At 42.8% G+C, this 14,851-nt stretch overlaps 1 protein-coding gene across 1 annotated transcript in view; it reads left to right on the top strand.

Annotated features, from left to right (window-relative positions):
- The window catches only part of LOC119167811 (vacuolar protein sorting-associated protein 4B-like), a 103,621-nt gene that overhangs the window by 30,596 nt on the left and 58,174 nt on the right, over window positions 1–14,851 (top strand). The window contains exon 2 of the mRNA XM_075882343.1: window positions 8,723–8,907. Within this exon, the coding sequence (XP_075738458.1) occupies window positions 8,723–8,907 (185 nt within the window). The remainder of the gene's footprint in view (window positions 1–8,722; window positions 8,908–14,851) is intronic.

The raw sequence follows: 14,851 nt of genomic DNA, 5'->3' as shown, positions 1-14,851 counted from the left end.
TTTTGTACCGACATTAACCGATCCTCACAGCAGTCCTGTATAGTGTTAAAATCTGACTCTAAGACGAAAAAATGTGAGACAATATTTAAAAAGTGATACAACACGCAATCATAGGCGACTATTCTAATATTAGAGGTGATGTTACGTGGCATGTTTTTAACGTAAAGTAAATAGAGGAGAGGACCAAGTACAGTACCTTGTGGAATTCCAGAGTGAACAGGAGAAAGAGGAAACCAGCAGGAGTTAGAGACAACAAAATGCTGGCGATGGGTTAAAAATTTGCGAATCCTATTCAGCACGGAGGGGTCTAAGTTCAGGCATGAAAGTTCAAGCAGTAAGAGGGGATAAAAAACCTTAAAGGTTTTTTTAAATCAGGAAATATAGCATCAATGGGTATTTTATTATCAATGTGAGAGTGAATTTTATGCAAAAAAGGCTAAGTGGGTTTCATATGAATGACCACGACGAAAACTATGCTGATTGGGTTGAAAAAAAAATATTAGTAGAAAAAAAAACGCACTACTTCAGAGTGCACTATATACATGCTCCACTAGTTTGCAACGTAAACTGGTGATGAATATGGAATAGTAACTGTAAGGAGACGACTGATTACCTTTTTTGAAGACAGGGACGACCTTCCTTATCCACCAGTCCTCTGCAATTGAACTTGAATAAACTAGTGTCCATGGTCACTAATGTTGACTTTTAAAAGTCCATGTCGGAGACTCTCAGACCGCAGCATGAAGAACCACACACCACGAGCAGTAGCTGATAGACGTTAGACTGCTGAGGGAGCGCTGCGAAAAACACCACCACCAGCACCCTCATCAACGCACCGGCCATAAATAGGTAGTGAAAAGCGTAATCTCTACGATTCAAACCGAGCCATATGCAAGCGAATGTGCATAAGCCCTCCTTTTTTGCTGCTCCTTAGGCGCGGTTTCCTGAAAATGAAGAACCTGGCAATGCTTTTCCTTCAATACAACTTTGTTTCAGAAAAATAGAAAGATCGTCAAAACTAACTGCGGGCACAAAGAGAATGATGTTTGAGTTACTTTGGCGTGCTGCAACTGGCAGTTTGAGTGCAAGCGAGCATCGCATGACATCGAGTTTGAGTCAAAACTAGCTGCGACACTCGTTCTCGCACGTCTAAATGCGTTTTAAACTTGGACATACACATGATGCCAAAGCGATAAAGTGCATACGTGAGCAATCTATCTTGCGATCAGTGGTGCGAAGATCGCTTTATCCGGCATGACAAGCCCTGGTGATTTTCGGCTTTACAGTTGCATTCTGAATCAATCTCTCCCTTCCTGTGCGTTGAGCTCTTTTATTACGCATGCAAAAATGTTTTCTTTGCGGCTTTCATCCGTTTATATATAATGCAAATGCGGGTATATGCGTGTACACTTTTACGGTGCACAACAAAAGGCGAAACCGAGACTCCTAGAGATAGCTCCAGAAATGTCGGAAAGCAACAGCAAGAAAAACTGATTGTAGTCACGATCAGTGTGTGTATACTTGCATGAGGTACGTGTTCGCATTTCCTAGTTAGAGCCAGAATTTAGAGCCTTCAATGCCCTAAGTGCGTAATGCTGTGCCGCTTCAGATTATTGGTGGTCGCGGCGTATGTGATGTCCGTGGCACGCATCACTTGCCTACTACTGGTTGGTGTGCACCGAGGTCAAAGCTCGGTTCAGCTTCGTAATCCAATTTGCCACGGTTTTTCGACAAAGCTACTCAAAACAATAACAGACCTACTTTATCAGTCTTTCTCATGCGGACGGCTGTGGAGAACGCGAGTAATTTGCTTAATAAACACGTTCGCAACGGCCCGTATCCAGCGCTCTCAGCATTCTATTTCGTGAAAACTGCCTAAATCAGTAAAACTGATGACGTTAACGTCCGTAACCATTCTAAAAGCAACATTATACCGTCCACTGGAGTCTTTTTTTTTTTCGTAGAGCGTGGAGCTATTGCGTCTGCGGTTGTGTTCGCCGTTGTTCTGGCGAGTGAACCAGCAAGCACTGCACGATCGTTCAGTGACACGACCGATTAGAGAAATTCGTAGCTTTTTTTCTAATCGTTCAATGCGCACCTATTATTTGCATCAATCGTTGTTTCATATGCTGTAGTTGCACTTGGTTGCGCAGCAAACTGTGCAGGAGAGTCGGGCTTTTCAATACCCTAAACTGCGTCGACAGGTGGCTCTGCGTATCCACAAAACTCCAGAGTCGGAAGTCTATGGTATGGCAACCGTCTCGCAGTATCGGTTGAGATGATTGGCGCACACCACGATACAACAATTTCCAATGAAAGACCGTAGCAAGGGGCCAAGAAAATCAATTTCAAACTCGTTCAAAAAGAGTTCTTGGAGGCGGAAGAGGATGTAGTTGACCAGGAGGGGTACTTGTAGGACACTTGTGACGTTCACCTTCAGTGCAGCTACACACGTGTGAATGTGTAGTGCGACGCTATTTAATAATAATAATAATAATAATGGTTTATTTTTCCACCAATACACAGTTGATGGAGGGGGTGAGAATAAAAGCGATTATCCGCTTGACTAAGTTCTCACCCCCCAATGTACATAAGGCAGTGGCGGTGGCGGCAACAGAACACCACAGCTGACAAGAATACACAACATTAACAAAATTAGAATTGATAAAGCCTTCAAACTAAAAAAGAAAAAAAAAAACCCACACAGACACAGTGCAATAAACATATATAGTAATATAAATCAAAAGTCGCAATATGTAAAGCACGAATACATTAAACATATTATTTACATGCAGCGGTGACTGCATTTTCATCCTTTGTGTTTTTGTTTATTGTTTTCCCTAATTGTTATCTACGAACTTTGAAGATAAGGTCTTAATTGTCAGGAGTGTTAATAAGATATTGGCGAAGTTGAGAAAGGGTGATATCTGCTATGTTAACACCTGATGAATATAACCTGTTTAATTGTAACGGTAGCTGATAAGTAATTTTTTGTTGTCCATAGTTAGTTCTTATACGAGGAAGCATCCAAGGTGGTTGATGACGGTGAGGGTACTTTGATTGATAACGTATCATGGAAGCGATATCTGTAATAGTAAATGAACGTTTTTTTTGTTCGATCTTATAGCGGCGTAAAAGCCTGTAAATGTATAGGTGGTAAACATTGATGATTTCATGTTCACTAAACAAGTGATCTGTTGTATGTCTGTGAGGAAGGTTGTAAATTAGACGGAGGATTTTATTATGGAGTGATGAAATTTTTCTTAAATTAGTTTTAGTCGTTGTCGCCCACACTAACGTGCAGTAGTTCAAGTGTGAAAGGAATAAAGCGTGGTATATAGCAAGCTTTGCCTTTAAAGGTAAAACAGATTTATGTCGCCAAAGTATACCAACCGCTCTCGATGCTTTTAATAAAATGTTGTGGACATGATCATTCCATTGCAAATGTAGTGTGAAATAAACTCCTAGTGATTTTATTGACCTGACAATTTCAACTGGCTGGGATTTATACAGCAAATGTACTAAAGTATCAGATTTTTTATTAATAGAATTAAAAATTATAGCTTTAGTTTTATTTACATTAACTGACAGTGCATTTTCCTTTGTCCAAACTTCTAGCTTACCTAATACATTGTTACCACGGGAAGATAGCTCATTGTGTGTATCAGCTGACAAAAGGATTGTAGTGTCATCCGCATAAATAATAAACCTGGATTGATCATCAATGTTCGCAATATCATTAATATAAATGTTAAAGAGAAGAGGCCCAAGTATACTGCCCTGTGGCACACCGGCTGTAATATCACGCGTTTTGGACTGAAAATTGCTGATTTGAACGTACTGCTTCCGATGAGATAAATAAGATTTTATTAAATCTAAAGCGTGCCCTCTAATACCACATAAATCCAATTTTCTAAATAAGATACTGTGTACTATGCAGTCAAATGCTTTGGTAAAATCTACAAAAATGCCTAACACGAACTTATTTTTTTCTAATTTATCAAGAATATATTCTTTTTGATGAATCAAAGCAATTTCCGTAGAACGGTTTTTTCTAAATCCATACTGAGAATCATTGATAATATTGTTAGATTGTAAAAACTTGTCCATGCGTTTCAGTATGATTTTTTCCAGACATTTAGAAAAAACAGGAAGGATACTAATTGGCCTATAATTGCTAAAGTCATTTTTGTCTCCCTTTTTGTAAAGCACAATTACTTTTGCTATTTGCATAGCCGAAGGAAATGTAGCGGTTTGCAGGCACAAATTAAAGATATGTGTAAGCGGCACACAGATTAATTCAATGACATATTTTACTGGACGAATTTGTATGTTGTTTAAATCACATCACGTACTGTAGGCCTGTAAAACCTTTCGTGAAGGCGGTAGAGAGTCCTCGTTGCTCCTAGATGAGCGGATGTTGAAGCACCACGCATAGCTTTTAAAATAGAAACGTGGGGCACCTCTGGCTCTACCAGAAGATACCTCGAGCATGTAGTAAAATACTTCTTTTGGTACAGTAGCCCATCGCGAATGCAAAAACGAGTGGCCGATGATTTTCGTCCACTAGCAAGAAGATGCTGTAAAACACTGTCCTTGTGCTGTTCGGTCCTAAATGCATTCTTGTCAGGCAATCCTGACTCCTATGATGCGATGTACTCATTGAAGTTTTCCGTGTCGCACTCCGTCGTGGGAAGTGGCAGCCACGAAAAGGAATCGGCGCGACCACTTTTACATACAACTGTAAAGTCGTACTCCTGTAGACGAAGTGCCCAACGTGAAAGTCAGCCGGATGAATACTGTATATTGACGAGCTAGCACAGAAAATGGTGGGCTGTCACGATCGTGAAGGAGCGTTTGTAGAGGTACGACCTGAAGCGTTGTACTGTGAAAACCACTGCAAGGCAGTCCTGTTCAGTAATGGTGTAGTGGCGCTCAGACTTGCTAAGGGAGCAACTCGAATATGCCACGACACGTTCTTTGATATCCACGCGCTGAACCAAAACAGCACCGACTTCAACGGCGCTAGCATTCCAGTGCACTTCTATGAGAGCCATAGGGTCAAAATGTCGAAGAATCATATGCGACGTCAATCTGAACTAGCGTTCTCAAAAACTGACGCGCATTCTGGGGTACAGTCAAACCATATGCAATTTTGAAGCAGTTACATCAGTGGGTACACGATGTTAGCGAGTGCAGGAATGAAGCCATAGAAGTAAGAGCATAGTCCCAGAAAGCTCCGTAGTTCTTTAACGGAGCGAGGCTGGTTGAAGGCTTTCACTGCGGCCGTGTTCGCTGCGTCAGATCACATCCCCTCTTTGTCTACCAAGTGGCTTAGAACAAGTGGGTGGTGCTCTCTGAAATGGCATTTTATTCAGTTAACACCAAATGTGCTTTGCTCAGGCAATCTAGGACAAGCTAGAGACATGTAATGTGCTCTCTGATTACAACGTCAGCCAAATATCACATGTAGGCTTCCTATTTGAAACCTCGCAAGATGCTGTCTATAAAGCGCTCGAACGTGGCTGGTGCATTACACTACCCGAATGACATCACATTCAATTCGAAAAGTTCGTCGGGTGGTGCGAACGTCGTTTTGTCTTTTCTGCCTAGTGCATTGGTATTTGCTAATACCCTGACTTCAGGTCGACAAACGAAAAGTAGGATGCCGATGAAAGGCAATCGATAGCGTCATCAACCTGGGGAAGAGGATGTATGTCCTTTTTAGTAACAGCATTGCGGCGGCGGTAATCAACGCGAAATGCATGCAAGCCGTCTTTCTTTTTAACCAAGATAACCGGGGCTGCCCACGGACTGCACAATTCTTGGATGGCCTTTTTCTTTAGCATGTCAATAACTTTTTCATTTATAACCTTGTGCCTTGGAGGGGACCCACATCGTGGTTTGTGTCAGCGAGGTTTACTAGAGCATGTATCAATGTGGTGCTGTATACGAGAAAGAGGAAATAATGGTGGATCCTGCTTCTGGGCAAAGTCGAATACTCTAGGTTGTTTGATTAGAATACTCGCCGATTCACGACGCTGGGTCGTACCTAGCTCTTTGTCGATCATAGACGTAATAGAGAAGTCAATAATGTGCACATCCTCTAAACTAAGCTCATCTGCGAAATTGTGGCCCTCTTCAAGGATGACAAGAAAAAATACCTGCTGTTCACGAATTCCCGCAAGCTTCAGACCCTCCGGCAGTATCATGGGTTCATCGAAGCAGTTGATGGCCATACGATGCTGCGCCCTTGGACAATTGACAGCGTACAAAAAGGTATCACAATATGCCCATTTATGGAACTGACGTGTATCGGGTCGACCGTAGCGTCAAATAACTCTTGAAGTGCAGGAGAACATCTGACTGGGACATACTTTGCTGACAACGGCAGAACACAGAGTATCAATGCATGCGCAAAGGGCACTTTCATGGCAGGGCAGGGCAGGAGGACGGAATGCTTGAAGTTATGGTATTTTATCCCGTTCCGCAGTGAACGTTGCCACCGCACAGCTTCATAAAATCGAGACCCAGTATTCCGTCACGTGTGGCATGAGGTAGAACTGCGGATTCTGCTTTAAATACATGGCCACCCAAGCTAACATCTACACGGCGCACACCAACAGGATATAGAAGCTCACCACTCACTCCAAAAAACGTATCTGTACGGTCCCAGCAGAACATCACGTTTCGACCAGGCAGGCGTTTGAAAGCGAGACTCATCAGTGAGTTTGTTGCTCCTGTGTCCACTAAGGCCATAGCTGAAACACTGTCTACACGCATACACGCCTCATTTCTAAACACATGAATTTATGGCGGTTTCTCTGATGAAATCTTGAGGTGTCCAGCGACTTCACCTCCAACGGCCTCGTCTACCTAGTTCACCGGAAGGTGTGACGGTGAGGGATAACGGTGCTTTGGAGACGGTGACCGGCTTCCGCGAGGAGCAAGCTGTGGTGTCAAGCTGCGGTCGAAGCCCAGAGAGGAGTTAACGCAGCGTCCCTGGTCGGTGGTTGTCCGAGCTTTCCTTTAACATGTAGCTACTTGATGCATGATGTCGATCAGATGTCGTCGATTGATTGCACTTCGGTGGCTGGTGACGATGACCTCACAAGGTGACCCTCCACGCCACAGCAGTAGCACATGGGCGAAGGAGTTCATAGAAACGCTCTTCAGAAAAGTCAGTCGTGAAGGGTCTTCTCAGTGAATGCTGAGGCTCAGCAGTCTGGGCGTTAGCTGTCTGTCATTGTGTGCCACGGCCGAGATGAAAGCGGTACCCCTAAGGCTGCTCAGATGCGAATGTGTCTCGATGCAGCCACATTTTTCTGTTGAGTGAGATGTGCAACGCACACTAATGGTGGCAAAGTACCACGTGGTGCTACATGCATCGAGTAGTGTGGAAAATAGGTGACCTCATGTCGCCGCAGTTTTTCACGCAAGATTTCCCAGCTTGTTGAAGCAAGGTTGGTGGGTGGACTCAGATAGACGCTGGCGACAGCTCTGACTTTTGCCAGTCACGCGAGTATGAGGATCATGGGACATGTCTTATTGTCTCAAAGGTACGTTAGTAGCACAGAACAGTCGATTGATTGGTCAAATCTTCTCTACCTGTTAAGAAGTCGTAAACAACTTCAGCGAGGCCCTTGAGATGATGTCTGGCCTTGTCTTCTTATGACATCACCGGGTTTCTAATCTTGCACCACTTGAGAACCTCCTTAATATGTGTGGTGCAATTTTCCCCTGAAGTCTGATGCCTTTTTGCAAATGTTTTTTCAGCTTGTTTCTTCTTGGTGTCTGAGGCACCAAAACATTTCTTGATATCTTCTTCAGGGAGGCCCAACGTTGTTAATGACTCTTTATAGTTTTCGTAGCACATGAGAGCTGTTTCCGCCAAACACAACGCTACATACTGAAGCCTGAAGTTGGAGTTGCAATTGTTGTAGTGGCTCACCTTGTCGTAATGATTGATCAACTTCTCCACATCTTTGCCTTCTCTTCCAGCGAACGAACGTTGTTTCATATTGTGGTGAATCGGTTTGTCTGGCATTGGTGTAGGCACTGTTGCAGCTGGTCCTGAGTCTTGTCCCTCGTTCCGCAGCGTGGTGAAAGTCGTCGTTGAGAGGCCGCCAAGGCGGCTCCGGAGTAGTTCAAGTGGTTGCGGCTTCGAGGTACGTCGACGTCGTCTACCCCGCAGCTCCACCACTGTCACGTTCACGAACAGGCTTTATTGAAACACGACGCAGTGGTAGCCCCAGCAGCCTTGAGTTCAAACCGAGGTTGTAGCGATCGCAAGGCACGTCCTCATCTTCTTTACTTCTCTCAGCATCAGACCCACAACACACAGGTGCACAAACTCAAACTATGATTGTAACAATAAAATTTCTCTTCCAATATAGGCTCGAAAAATTGTGCAGCTCCGTAGGTTCGCCTGCAAGCTTACAGATGCGTAGTGTGCCTTTCACTGATTTTCAAAAAGGAGAGTTGTGGCAGAATGGGTTCTGCACAATTATGCTGACAGCACGCATTCTAGGCCACTTTCATAAAGGTAAAAGTTACGCGCAAACATTCATTTTTTTTTGCGGAAAGGTTGACGCCTCCACCAAGAATCCAAGTGAGGCCAATAGTTTAGAAGGTGATGTGCGCGGCGCCCGGTCATGTGTTCAAGCATTCTCTCAGCCTTTTGATTCACTTTTTTAGCAACTACCTTTTTTTTCGTATGCAGGTGCGAGCTCGCTGTACCAGCTGCATGGGCCGGCTGCGTGAGCTCAAGAACTACGCGACGCCTCGGCGACGTCGTTTTGCTGCTGTGGAAGCTGTTGCAGAGGGCTCTCCTCTCAAGCCAGAAGAATCCGATTCCGGATCGGATGACGATGACGATGATGCTGGCCTAGTCACCGGAGCCAATTCGTGAGCTTTTTCACTATGCAGCTACTAAGCACAATGTATTATATAAAGCGCACAGCAATAGATAATTTCATGTCTCAACTTCGAACATCACTGATATTTATTTTAATTGATGCTAATAGCTCACGGGTAATTATGTTCGTAACACTGTGTGAGGGGGATATAAAACAGTAATAATCAAGAACTGGAAAATTGTACAAAAAATGGTGGATGAAATATTAGAAAAAAAAAGAGATGATTAAAGAAGACAATGACAGGCATGGAATAAAGCCCAGCAAAACACGCTCAGGCAGTAAAAATACATGCATATATTTGCAAAAATATCACAGTTCAGTTATGTAGTAGACACAAAAATACAACCTAAATGTATGGAATGTTCAAAAGCGACTACTACTTGAAGTACTGCAGTAGGACTATGAATTTCTTTACTGAAGAACTTGAATGCGGAAAATCGATGAGGAAAAGATAACAGTGAGGTTATTTATAACAGTTGTGGGTTCGATCAAGTATTTTTGCAATGGCATCCGGGAGCCCGTTCCCCATTTCGATGTGTTTGCACTGAGAAATTGTGAAGCACATTGAGACGGCTCGTACAGCAATGTGGTTTTGTAAGAGCCAGTGTAGTTTGACGGTTACTATATATATTGTCTTGTGTATAAAGCAGATTACAACAACTTTCCTACGTGTTTGAAGATGTGGAAGTGATTGCTCAACTTCTGTTACAAGATAGTTGTTGTTATCATGAGCAATGAAGGGAGACGCATTATTCTGCATAGATTCAATACATTTTTTGAGGTAGTCTTTGTGGGGAGACCAGATGGCTCATGCATATTTGAGCTGAGGGCGTATGGATGTTAGGTAGGCGAACTTGTGAGTTCTTTCAGGTGTAGTGGTAAGATTACGCTTTAGGTAACCAAAAGTTTGTGATGCTTTTGCAGTTATTTTATCTTTGTGCGTTGAACGCGAAACGTTAAATGTGAATTGAATGCCAAGATATTTGCGAAAAGTTGTATTTAAGAGAGTGTCATTCTTATGTGAATATGTAAATGTGTAAAAAAATAGCTTCCGCCTAAAATTATGGTTTTTGATTTGATGGTGTTCAAACTCACAAGCCATTGATTACACCAAAGTTTTGTATGGTTCAGGTCATATTGAAGTGCACCATGGTCATCGATTGCATCAAGTTTTTTTTATAGAGGACACAGTCCTCTGCTAACAATAGAACTTTCAATAATATAGAAGATGGCAGGTCATTAATTCAGGAAATATTGAGATCTTTTTATAGACAACTATGATCATCATCGATGAAATGCAGCGGCCTGCTAAGGAGGGAAATATCACCGCAGGACTGTACTCGCAATCGCTGCTTAGGGCTGGTACAACGAAGCACCAGATGTTTCTTGACAGTGCCTCTGTCGCTACTGAGGGCTCTAATCGTTCACTGAGAGCCGTGGGCACGTTGCTGACCCGAGCCCACAAAATAAATTGAAGTGTCAAGGGCTGGGTAAATAAATCTAAAACTTGTTTATAAAAACCATACCTGCTCACTTTGTGCAGCCGCAACACAAACACGGCAATGGCAGCTGGCTTGAGTCTTGGTACAATCAGCCAAGTGAATAAATGCATCAGCACATGCAGAGAGACATTGCTATTGTTCCCGTAGCTGCATTCGAGAACTGGCCATTACTCACAGCGCCAATGTAACGTAAAATACCTTCGCCATGCATATTTGCTACAATGTTCAGCGAGACACCCAATTTTTTTCAGGACAATACAGACAAATCCACGATTGTCTCCCACGTTGTTTTCATAAATGGCTTACTCACACTTCACGCTCACATGCGTAGCGCTGACAACCAAATTTAGGCGACAAGCTAATGCTTTTGCAAACTTCGCCAAAGCAGCGATGTTTGGTGGCTCGTTGTATAACTTCCAAATACACCAGCACTTTGGGAGGTCCTGCTTTCTGGCAACAAAAAACTTCAGCATTTTCCCTAAAGTTCACCAATTAGGGCGTATATAACAAGATGAATATACGTTGTGCTATTCTCTTTGCCGCTTGTCGGACATGTTAGGACTCTGTCATGGCCTTGTACAAAAGTAACACAATTTCGCAGTTCGATATCAATTGTTCCGTGGACGATTTCGCACAAAAGCAGAGCTCATTTTCAGCGGTCTCTGCAGACCCACACACTATACAAAAGCAACCAGAAAAGAAAGCAAACCAGTTGTCCTATAGCGTGCGCTCTTCAGAAAGAAAATAGAAGAAAATCCTTTTCTGGGCTATTTTGTACTACCTTCCTGTTGAGATAAACATTTCCCTTTACACTAAGTTTTGGAACGTAGAAGCGCTGTAGTTATTTAACCTGCTTAAGCTTTTAGAAAACGTTGTCATAGTAACTTATCACTGCCTTTACGAAGCTTCTTTGGTGATTTCTGTGAGTAAGTTCTTATTTTAAGATTTATTGTGGCTCAGGTAGTAGTAATTTTTGAAACTCTCCATAACTCAGTTTACGCTTCTATTTTCGGTAATAAGCCAGAAAAAAAAGAGTGAAGGTGTGTGATTTCGCCATGACTCACTGAAGTTTCAACGCGATGAACGTGTAATGACGTGGTATTTATGACAAATAGCGATATACACACGTACATAAACACACCTAAACAATGCATAACCAATAAAAACATCACTACTGAGAAATCACGACTGAGACGAGGAGCTCTTCCTTCTTATATTCTGTTATAGGACTGAAGCATCAGTGAGGCCTGAAACATCACTACTGAGACGAGGAGCTCTTCCTTCTTATGATCCGTTATAGTTTATGAGCCAGCAGCAGTTTCACGTCGGGTGTTCTGACCATGGTTGCCTTGGGCTAGTTAAAAAAAGGAACCAAAGCTCAAGGTATATGTAGTCAAAGTAGCCATGCCATTTAACCTGACCCCAAGTTTGAAGCAATATAGAAATAAAGTGATATTACGTAATATTGAGATGTTCGTATTCAAAAATAAATGTAATTCTCAATATACCCGCATGAGTGGTCTAGTGCCACGGTTCTCGATATCTCAATCGTAGGTCGCGGCATAGAAACCCGACTAGATTGACTGCTTTATATGGAAGCGGGAATACTTCCATCCCGAGTTCACAGTGCGCGACAAAGAACCCCAGCAGGTTGAAGTATCTAAAGTCCTCGACTACGGTGTGTCAAATAGTCACATCGTGCTTTTAGGACATTAAACGGCACAAATCATAATTTCGAATAAACAACAAGAACAATAATGAGTACAACACTGTTCCATTTTGTTTGGTCTCCAAACCGCAAGTAAGATGTACATAAAATAATAAATTTTTATACTTTAATTTTATATTTGTTTAGAAAACCAGGTCTACGATTGAAGTTCACTTTTGAATTGCCGCAAGATAATGTGATTCAGTACCTTGACCTGCTAATTTCTTTTCAGCCTTCCCATATCTGCTGGATGTATATTTTCCGTTCCTTTAGAGGTCTGCTCAATTTTAATTCTTCACATTGTAAACTTGTGAAAAACGGCAGTGGTTTGTTTTGTATACGTTGCGCCGTCAGTAGGTCATCTGAGCATTCCATGCAACAGAGTGTTTAGAAATAGGTATATATGTTGAGTGGTGCAGGGTACCCAAATGTAGTGATTTCTTTGCGGCTCAGAGAGCTTTTGAGATTACCAAGCTGGAGTGGAAAAGCAAACAAAAGAATATGTTACTCAAAAAACGGCCTTTTGTGATTATTCCTTATTTTCACGAATTTTCGCATCGCTTGAACAAAGTGGCCACTTGACACGAAGATGACGTCGTTTTTTCTCCAAAAACTAATTAGGCAGTATTTGTCCTGCCTTAAAGAGACGCCTTGGCTCTGAGGATTGTGGTAAAAGCAATCAATGCAATGTAATTCACGGCTGGTAGTTTGTGTCCTGTAAAGAAGGGGTTGCGTATTGCACTCCCTTCATTTGTGGGTGGTGTTACGTTGTTCAGTCGGGACGTTGCCTGAATGTTGGACTAAGAGAGCTAGGATAGACTAAGAGAGCATCCTAGCTCTCTTGGGGGGGGGGGGGGGGGCAGCCTACTCGCACCTTGCGATGTGTTGCCATGACTGCGGATGCGAAAAGTTTTTCTGTGACACTTCTGTAATTTTCAACCATGTTAACAAATTAACAAGACAAATAAATAGTCGATGCCTTTGTGATAAAAGAGAAAGGTGATGTGTGTGTAAGCCAGCCTTCAATTAGCTGGCTTGACGGTGAATGTAGTCTGCTGCATGAGTATGGCGTCTTATCTTAGTGATTTTCTGTGGTGGTATATAAGGGAGGGGGGCTTTTTTGGAGCAGTATGCACAATTTTCCACGCAATCGTGCTATCCAAAAAGGGTCCACCTTTTTTCCTTCGTTTTTTTCAATAAATAACAGTTTCAAGTTAGCGCTCATCGTGTGTACTCTTCTGTTTGGTCCTTGTTTTTTGCGCTTCCAATTTAGTTTTTTAATGTCGTACAAACTCGCCCAATATTCCGTTCTTCTATACTCTCAGCGCCAACACGTGCAGTTTGTCAACAGATTCACTACAATAAAGGTGATGTTGGGCCAACACGTACCTTGATAAAAACCACAAACGTAAATGCTTTTTTTCTTTTTTGTCATGTAGCTGCCGACGTATGAAGTCAGTACTAAGCTGCGATAATACCAGTTAACCTTAAGTACCATTATCTGTTGAAGATATACAGTCCAGCTTCATTTAGTTACAGATATCTCATATACCCACTGTGTTTGAAGCCTACAATTCGGCGTTAATATTTTGATATATAGCCACGGGTTTCTTCAAATCAGATGCTCGTTGGGTGCACACTGTGTAGCTCTCTGGCGGGGTGGATAAGCGTGCGCATAGGCTGACGCCACACCAAAGGGTTGAAATAATATTTATTCTTTACACTTGCTTGCTGTTTTGTCATCAATCGATACGGAGAGGTGGCCAGTAAATCCACCAAAATTGAAGTAACGTAGCCAGAAAATAGCTGTGGCACTAACCTGAATTATTTCTTCACCCTATAGATAGCGGGAAAGTAGCCATCTTGGTGCAAAGTACCCACCAACGGCATCACTAGCTTTTATGGAGAGCCTAAAACACAGAGGAAAGAAAAAAAAAACACTTTCTAAAAATTTTTGATGGTTTCTCTTTGCTTTATCGCACGCAATGAGCAAGTCATAGGCGTAATAACATTGAATACATATATAACGATACGTAGAAGGTCCACAATAAATAAAAAAATTCATCAACTCCCGCTTGAAAGAACCACAGATAGATGCGAAGGAGAGGGGTTTAGCGCTTACACTGGCGGCGACTTTGACATTACCGCTTCAGACGGCGTTGCGCAGGACAGCTACCTTCGGAGGCGCAAAGCACGCTGTGATGGAGCATTATGCCTATTGCAACATGCCAATAATGCGCAGTGAGAGACAGAAGACTCCAATTTGACATAGAGACCTGCAGTCCGCTTTTAGTTAACGCGCACACTGTGAATATTTATTGTTGAGCGAAACGCAGAAGAAATTTCCCACCGACATTACCTTGGAAGTCAAGATCTAGTGCCTGAATACAGGCGAACGGTTGTGCAGCGCAAGCAGTCGGTTTTTTTATATCAAGAAAAACGCTAGCAAACGCTGCCTGCTCCAGCGTTCAGAGGCGGGAGAGAGGCAGCGTATGGTATGAAATAGAGCCGGAGTAGACACGCACGTGCAATGGGGGTGTATACGCCATGGGTAGAAATTCCTAGAGGAAAAATCACAGCATATCAACGCAGTGATTAATGACGAGTGGGGTGAAGCGTTTGTTCATGCCTCCATGCTCCTGTCAGTCCATGCGTCCGTCCGTACGCCCATCCGTCAGTCCATCCTTGCACACGTGTATCCATCCATCCGTCTGCCTGTCTGT

Source organism: Rhipicephalus microplus, unplaced genomic scaffold (genome assembly GCF_043290135.1).
Source record: "Rhipicephalus microplus isolate Deutch F79 unplaced genomic scaffold, USDA_Rmic scaffold_12, whole genome shotgun sequence".
Classification (NCBI taxonomy): domain Eukaryota; kingdom Metazoa; phylum Arthropoda; class Arachnida; order Ixodida; family Ixodidae; genus Rhipicephalus; species Rhipicephalus microplus.
Note: the sequence above shows the minus strand (reverse complement) of the source record. Positions and strands in the feature narration are given on the sequence as shown.